General features: G+C 40.0%; 1 protein-coding gene across 1 annotated transcript in view; it reads right to left on the reverse strand.

The window, feature by feature from the left end:
• Positions 1-6,628, reverse strand: part of LOC128613954 (ephrin-A2-like) — a 128,960-nt gene extending 122,332 nt beyond the window's left edge. Inside the window, exon 1 of the mRNA XM_053635153.1 lies at positions 5,245-6,628. Coding sequence (XP_053491128.1) covers positions 5,245-5,387 — 143 coding nt within the window. The 5' untranslated portion in view covers positions 5,388-6,628. The remainder of the gene's footprint in view (positions 1-5,244) is intronic.
• Between the last annotated feature and the right edge of the window lie 2,398 nt (positions 6,629-9,026).

Below are 9,026 nucleotides of genomic sequence, written 5' to 3' on the forward strand. Positions count from 1 at the left end.
TGTTACAGTGGAAATCCAAAAAAAAAAAAAACCCTGACATTCACAATCATTGTTGAGGGTTTCAGCCTGTGGACGGACCCAGAGAGGAGACTGGGAGCCATTTCCTCCACTCTGCATTACCATAACCTTGATTAACATTGGAAATGAAATGCTGTGTCCTGCTATATGAAACCAGCTCTGGGGCTCGCGCTTACTCCGGGTCGTTTTATTTAATAAAGCTTTGAACCCCCTCGAATTACTGATTAGCAAACTCTTCTTCCGTGCTGATTGCTTTTTTTTTTTTTTTTTTGTTTCTTCTCTCCGCAGAAAACGGGCACAGACTTTAAACCTTAATGAGACGTCAGCCGGCCTTTTAACCGTACAGTAAGGCGTGCGTCAGGTCGTGAACTCAAAACCGCTTCTCGAGAACACTTTTTTTTTTTCCTTCCCCCCCCCCCCCCCCCCCCCGCTCTCGTTTCATTTCATCAGAACGGACCGGTGATCCGATTTCAAGGCTTGTTGCGCAAACTTTGTCTAATAGAGGCGTTAAATAAAGAAAGCCCAGTCCTTGCTAAACTAGCTGAATGATCTCTTCATTTGGCTTCATTTTTTTAATTTTTAAAAAAATAAAAAAAAAAACAACCTACAAAATATGAAGTTCAACCATATGTTATAAAAATTGTAAAAAAGCGATCAAGTTAAAAATAGATTATTCTGTTTAAAAAATTTAAAAAAATGAAGAAATGTCCTGGAAAATCGTCAAGGACAAAAAAAAAAAAGATTTAAAAAAATAAATAAATAAAAAAGCTGTTCCTGACTCACATTACCGAGAACAAGGTTAAAGCCAAATGTACATTTGACCTCCAGAGCTCTGTAACTTAATTCTCTCATACAGTAATCCAACAAATATAGTCTGGAGTCTCACAGAAAATGAAGCCAACGTGACTCCATATTTCCGCCATCTTAAAGGATGCAGTGTGTCTTTTTAAAACCGGACCCTGCTGACCGCTGTTCCCACTTAATCAGATTTCCAAAACCAACTTATGCGCTGTGTCCTGCACAACGTCCATTTAAGTGCCTTGTTTCTACCAGGACCACTGCTTAATACCACTGGGAAAAGGGAAAAGGGAGAAAGAAAGAAGAAAAAAAAAAAAGCTGGGGGGTGGGGTGGGTGGGGGGGGGTGTACTTTTAGTGATTTAATGGCTTACATCATTCAATTAACTGACTGGGATCCAGTCGGATCTTGCGATAGTGCCGCGTTGGATTGGATGTAATGGAGCGAGCTTGTAAAAATGTTATTTCGCTCAGCGTTTCGTAAAATAAATAATAATAATAATTTTTAAAAAAAAACAGAGGTGGGTGGGGGGGGGGGGGGGGGGGGTGGGATGTTTTTTGACCTTGAGTGTAAGAGGGTCATGTTCCAAGCAGATGGAACACTCATTAGTGCTCAGTGGGTAATTTCAAGGGAGATAGTTTTCACACACACAATGAAGAAGAAATTAAACAGTAAATCACCGTCCCCTCGACGCCATAAATTAATTACGAGTGCCGTACGCCGATGTAGTTCGTCTGCGCAACGTGGGCAGAAGGACTCCGAAAGCGCTTTATCGGTGAAAACCGGGGGAAAGGACGGCGGAACCCTGTCGGGGAAAGAAAAAAGAAAAAGGAAAAGAAAAAGAACGAAACGAAGTGCACGTCACGTTCGCGAGTTTCGCTGCGTTAGAAAAATATCCGAGGAAACTACACGTGCGGCCCTTTGTTTTTCCTTCGTGGGGTCGAGAATAAATCCAAATCTTTGTTCTAAACTCGAGAGGATATTTTTATACGCTATTAACATTTTAACACGGGATATTCCGCTTATTACTTCATTCTTTATTTTTCGTCGTTTTTCTTTTCACACAGAGATAATGTGCTGCTTAAAAACGGACGGAATTTGCAACGTTTATAATAAATTTTAAAAAATGTGAAAAATAAAAATAAAAAAATGAAAAACACGTGGGGGTTCTTTTTTTCCCAACTTGAAATGATACACAAATCTCTCTCGCGATCACTGCCACTTCATCCCTGCGCCCCGTTTCTTGTTTTCGGCTCACACCATTCCAGGCGCACTGTGCCTCTCAGACGCTTGAGAAAATGGCGGACGAACCGTACGGTATGTTGAGGCCAAATCGAGCGTGACGCCACCTAGAGGATTTTACCACCGAAACCGCAACAATTCCGGTTCCGGCTCGAACGACAGAACGCAGGTGATGCCTTAAAAGCGATCAAGAAAATCCAACAGATGTTTAAGACGGGCGTCGTGTCGGGACTGATGAGTCCCCGGTATGCCCGAAGTAACAGCCAAACTCAATCAATCAATCAATCAATAAATAAATAAATAAATAGAATCGATGTCGACCGTGTTCACACCGTTTATCATCTAAACCTCTAGGGAAGACCTGCATTCTTACGGATATATATTTGGTTTGGAAAGTGTTCTCAATCTGATATTTACAAAGAAATACCATTTAAACAATCTAACAATATAACAATCGCACTAGAGATGAGGCGTATGACTCTTATTTTCCGGAAAACGTTTATAGGAAAAGCACGGGCTTCACTTCGCCTCGTTTTCACGCTCGCACCCGAAACCCCGTCGGAGCGAGAGCCTGCCCTGCCTCTCGACGCTTTACCGTTACCTCGGCCGTGCGCTCGTTTCCAGCTGTACTCCCTTTCAAGCGCGTATTTCACCCCAAGCCCTGAAAACTGAACATAACGGCCTTGCAGAGACTATAAATCATTTGCAACGGGCACTTCTCAGTAAGGCCGTCCAAAAAAGAAAAAAAAAAAAAAAAAGAAGGAAAGAAAGAAACTTTCGCTCTGGTCTGTCAGAAAGTGGAAAGGACAGATCTACCTGCTGATAGGTGAAATTAGCACGGGCAGAACTGTGAAACTGCTAACATATGCGAGACCAAACTCTACTGAGAGAATAGAACTGTTCGGTAGAGGAAGAAAAGAGAAGAAGAAAAAAAAAAGCGCATGGTCGGGTGTAAAGTTGCTCACGTTGTGTCTCGGAGATCAAAGTGATAATGAATGAAATACACCGGAGACGTGACGCTTATTAAAAGTTTCTTCTGCTACTCATACAGATGTTCTGAATGAAACTGATATGAACGATCCTATACGCTAAACTGGTGTCTGTTTATCGAGTCGCTGGCTCAATCCCCGAAGACGCTTCAATCGGGTTAAAAAGTAAACAAAAAAATGTACAAACTTCTTGCCCTAACAGGAAGAAAAGAAAAAAAAAAACCCACAAAGGAAGTGAAGTCAGGAGTCGTGCCTTAACGAACCCGCACAAGACGACGAGTCGGACGCTTACACAAAAAAAAAAAAAAAAAGTTTGTTTTTAATGTTTTGATGTTGTGACTGCTGATGTGTCGGGTCTTGTAGCCCTTTCACAACACACTGCACTGAGTCAAACTCCAAATATGTTGGACTCTACCAAGCCTTGCAGGCTGCACACAAAGCTCAGCCTTCTGCCACAATGGAACCTGGCCCAAGACTCCGAGTACGGTGTGTATGAGTGCGTGCGTGCGTGCGTGCGTGCGTGCGTGCGTGTGAGTGTGTGTGAGAGAAGGGGGTAGTTTTAAAGATTTCATCTCACAATGCAAACCACATGGTGATATGAAAGTAAATGTCTACAACACAGCTTCAAGTGGAATTTATTGTAGAACACCCACTTCAAAAAAAGTCCTTTTTTTCTAAATATATATTTGTATGAGAAATATTATATATATATATATATAGAGAGAGAGAGAGAGAGAGAGAGAGAGAGAGAGAGAGAGAACACAAAAGAGATGAATAGTATTAAGTTTAATACGACTGAGCGAGTCGTATTAAACCAAAAAGAGGCTTAAAAGTCGCACCACATGACACACGGAGCTTTCTATGAGCCGGAGCGCATACTGCACTGTGTCAGACTATTGGCTCATATATGAAGAGAAATCTTTACGTTTCATCTCGCAGCTGGTGAAACTGAACAGAAATGCCTCCAGGAACTTTCATGAGAAGTAGGTCTAGACTTTCCTCACCTGTAGATGCCAATCAGGATTAGGTTTTTACGTTAAGAAAGCGACAGGAATAATAATAATAATAATAATAATAATAATAATAATAATAATAATAATAATAGCATGATGCATACGTTTGGGAAAACCGTCCAGGAGTGAACCTAGCCAGCGTGAAATCTGTTCAGAAAGTTTTCAGTAATTCCGTACGCATTACGTGGATAATCTCAAAAAACAAACAAACAAACAAACAAACAAACAAACAAACAAAAAAAGAGTTCGTCAAAGTATTCCAAAACTCTCCATTTCTGCATTCAGAGCAAGGGTTCTCGAACTTTTCACACAAACTTTTCACACACACACACACACACACACACACACACACAAAAAAAAAACTTTAAGTGAGCCTGAATTAGCATAAACGATCGATATGCACGATGATATTTCTAGTTGCAAGTGAAATTTCATCCCAGTAGAAAACGTTAGGTTCAGGTTACGTGGTTTAGAGGCCTACTTGTTTGAGAGCGGCTGGAGGTTCGGATTAATTGAAGCGAGCAGTTAAAAAAAAAAGGTTAATAAATATTTATTAAAAAAAATAAATTAAATAAAAAAGAAAGAAAGAAAGAAAGAAAGAAAGAAAGTGGGATGTGATTTCCATCACTGTAGATGATATATAATAAATAATAATTATAATAAGAAGAAGTATGCAAGTGAACAATAGTAGTGCTTTTAAAGCACCACTAATAATAATAATTATTATTATTATTATTATTATTCCTGGCTATGCTTCCCAGACCCCACTTTGAGAACCAACTGCTTTCCAAAAATATCCATTTTGAATATCAAAGATGAGCACAGCTCTAGCCAAGTCCAGGAGTTTACCCCTTCAATACTTATTGGAAGATTTGTTGGGAAAAATCTTCGCAGCAGCTTTTCCGCTGTGATATCAGTTAAAGAAGCGAGTTCACTCCAAAAAATAAAAAAAAATCATCAACAACACTTTCTTTGTGTTTTGTTTTCGAGTTGTGAGCACACTATGTTTTTCGTTTTTTTTGTTTATTTATTTAATTTTTTTTTTGGAGGGGGGGGAAGGGAGGGGATGGGGGGTTTGTTTTGCACTCCTTGGGGGAAAAATAAATAAAGAAAGAAAGAAAGAAAGAAAAAGAAAAAGAAATAAAACAGATCAAACTTGTGGCTCCTTAGAGAAACCCTTCTTACCTTGGATTGGTGCTGTTCCAGTACACAGCATATCTGTCTGAAATGATCTTGCTGTCGTCCGCCCAAACTGTGACCCAAAACAGCACGGTGATCATCAAAAGTGTCAACTCCATCTGATACACAACACAGTGTTTGTCCATCATGCTCAACCGCAATCCCAAAGAATTATGATTATGATGGTAATAATAAGAAGAAGAAGAAGAAGGAGGAGGAGAACAGTCTGTGCTCTGTCTTCAGATGAGGGTTTATCTAGGATCAGATGTTGTGTGCTTATCTGCTTAGTTTATATGCAGGAATAAAGCTTTCAATAGCCTAACAGCAGTCATTACATTCTTCAAATCTTCAATCAATCGAGTCTTGGGAGAAAGAGAGAGAGAGAGAGAGAGAGAGAGAGAGAGAGAGTGTGTAAAAAAAAAAATAAACAAGTGAAGCGACGCTGAATGACACGAGGCTTGATACAATGTATCAGAGCTCATCAGTTTCCATTCAAACTCACAGCGTCAACCTGAGCTCACTGACGTCGCGTGAGCTCACACCTACAGCGTGCTTCAGGTCCAACATAATCCGCGCACGTGAGGGGGGTGGGGAGATTTAAAAAAAACAACAAAAAAAAAACAATAATAATGATGATAATAATAAAACGATATTAAAGATATCGCGTGTCGAGTCGTGTTTGACGCGGTGTGAGCCGGATGTATAGTCCACTGTCTTCAAGATCCATTCCAACTTGCAAGAAGAAGAAGAAGAAGAAGAAGAAGAAGAAGTTTCCTTACAGTCGGTAGCACGCGATGAAAGCGCGCATACTTGCAGAAATGACACTTTAGTCTAGGAGCCTCCTCGTCGAAGTCCACATGCTCGGGTCAAATCACGTTGCGTGAACACACTCGTGTGTTTGTGGGGAAGGAGCGCAAACACGCAGGCTATCCGTTTAGTGGAGCAGGGAAAGAAAGCGGCTCGAGGAGAGGAGCAGCTTCCCGGCGTCGCTTAACATGTCATGTGAAAGTTGCCTCGCTCCTGGCGCGCGCGCACACACACACACACACACACACACATACACACACATACATACACGTACGCACGCACGCGCGCTCTTGAGCTCGAGCTCAAACCGACCGCATCACTCGCCAAGTTGACCCTGTCCTTTCCTTCCGCTCACACATACGGACAGTTTCTCGGGCTAGCTCTCACACTTTACTACAGTGGAACCTACACACAAAAACAGATCTTTTTCTCTCTCTCTCTCTCTCTCTCTCTCTCCAGCGGTTATACTAAAACCCCGTTCCTTTATCTCTCTCTCTTTCTCTCGCGCTTTCGGTCTCGCGCTGAGTGACTGAGTGGCTCTCCATTCACGCGCGCGCCGAGTGCTGCACGCCGGAGGGGCGGGGCTACACCGAGCTCTAAGTTTTCATATTCAACTCGGCTAAATAATTCTACACGGTCGCCGACACACACACACACACACACAGAGACAGACAGCGAGACCTGCAAGAAAAAATTAATACATTTATTAGAGGTGGGGGGAAATATATATATATATATATATATATATATATATATATATATATATATATATATATATATATATATATATATATATATATATATATCCTACAGGCCCCAATTAATTAAAACAATAACATTTTAAACAGATAGACAGATAAACAGATAGATAGACAGACAGACAAACAGACAGATAGATAGATAGATAGATAGACAGACAAACAGACAGATAGATAGATAGATAGATAGATAGACAGACAGAGACAAACAGACAGATAGATAGATAGATAGATAGATAGATAGACAGACAGAGACAAACAGACAGATAGATAGATAGATAGATAGATAGATAGATAGATAGACAGACAGACAGACAGATAGATAGATAGACAGACAGATAAATAGGCAGATATAACCTTGTGTATATATAATTCATGCATAAATTATAAAACATATCCATATTCTTAGATGGTTTCATTACTTAACAAATGCATGTAAATTAGAATAAACCAACAAGGTTTTAGTAAAACAAAATTATTTAAAAATATATATATTGACAAATATAGCAGTTGTGCACTTTAGGCCTATTCCATTTTATCAAATAATAATAATAATAATAATAATAATAATAATAATAATAATAATGTTTGTTACAGTTTGTTACTGACACCATGTTGGATTGGGAGGCGCAACACTTGATGGAGGAATAAAAATCCTGAAAATGTTGTGTATAACAATAGAGTGGTTCGGGGAGGGGATTTACACCTTATATATTTCTAAATAATAATAATAATAATAATAATAATAATAATAATAATAATAATAAATACCATACATCCACAGGGGTAGAATTCATAATATACAGGTAGACTATAAGCCTGTTTTATAGACTAAAACTAAAACTCATATTTATCTTTAACTCATCTCTTTGACATACTTATCTGTATAAATACTTACATTTCCAGTCATGTGCTGAAAACCCGTCTTGCTTTCCTTGTCACTGAGGTGGCAGGCCTTAGGGATACATCTTTTTGTACCTGTAGTGTGTACCTTTTTTTTTTAAAAATGGAAATGCAAATGTATCATACCCTGTAAGGTAAACTGTAGGTAAATAATTAGACCTTAAGGACTCTTGTAGCTTTAATTACACTGCACCACATGCAGTTTTCCAGCTTCAAGAGAAACACTAAGAATACAAACGTTTCGCACTCCTCAGCTAAGTGACAAGTAAAGCTACAGTTTACGACAGTGTGTTAATTACTGTATATGATGAGTACACCATCACTAGTAACTGAGGTGATCCGGGGTAGTGTACACTACTTAGCGGGTTAATGTGTGGTCCTAACGCAGCGACTCAGTCCTGCCTGTGTCAGAGAGCAGAGAAGGAAACGGAGCATTGCACAATGTGAGATTCAGCACTGATTAATATTTCAAAAGCCGGGGTAGGCGGACAGGGAGAGGGTGGAGGGGGAGGAAGAAAAATACGAATGAAACTTTAATTCCCTGCTTTTAAAAATGGCACCGAGATTAATGGTGGACACTTATAAAAATTTCATCGGTTGTTATGCATATATGCATGGAGCAGAGGGCCTTGTCGACAACTTGTGGCAGAGGCTGCAGGAGTGACTGTGCTGCGGGCAAGAGCATGTACACCAGAATAATCTTCAGTTTGATTATTCTCCCTCAGCAAAGCCTTCAGGGTTGTGAAAAGGAAAATAGGACGAGAAACAAAAACCACCTTTGAATGTTCTATTACCCTCGAATAGCAAGAAAGTAATGAAGAGTAATGACGAACAGAATGTCGGTGAATTCATTTCGTTCACGCCGCAACATCTACGTGTGGCAAAAGAGCCAAGAGATCTGAAGTTCTAATATCCATCGAATGAATAATATGAATAAAAACGCACTGAATATATAGAGTAACTCTAGTGTATGTGTATGTATATATGGTATAGTATTGGTGAGTCAGATTCTTCTTCCTTGCTGACAGGAGTGGCGCCTGATGTATTGTACTTCTGCTGTTTGTAGTCTTAAAGGTCAACATGTCGTGCATTCGGACTATGCCTTTTGGCTCACCGCAGCTGTAAAGAGTGTTTATTTGAGTTACCGTAGGCTTCCCGTCAGCTCAAACCATCCTGGTCATTCTCCTCTGTACGTGCTTCCACGTGCAGCACTGCAGCCCACTGGAAACTTTTTATTGGGTTTTCACACCATTCCGTGTAAACTCTAGAAGCCGTCATGTGTGAAGATGCAAGGAGTTCAACAGTTTCGAAAACGCTCAA

Source organism: Ictalurus furcatus, chromosome 10 (genome assembly GCF_023375685.1).
Source record: "Ictalurus furcatus strain D&B chromosome 10, Billie_1.0, whole genome shotgun sequence".
In the NCBI taxonomy this organism is placed as follows: domain Eukaryota; kingdom Metazoa; phylum Chordata; class Actinopteri; order Siluriformes; family Ictaluridae; genus Ictalurus; species Ictalurus furcatus.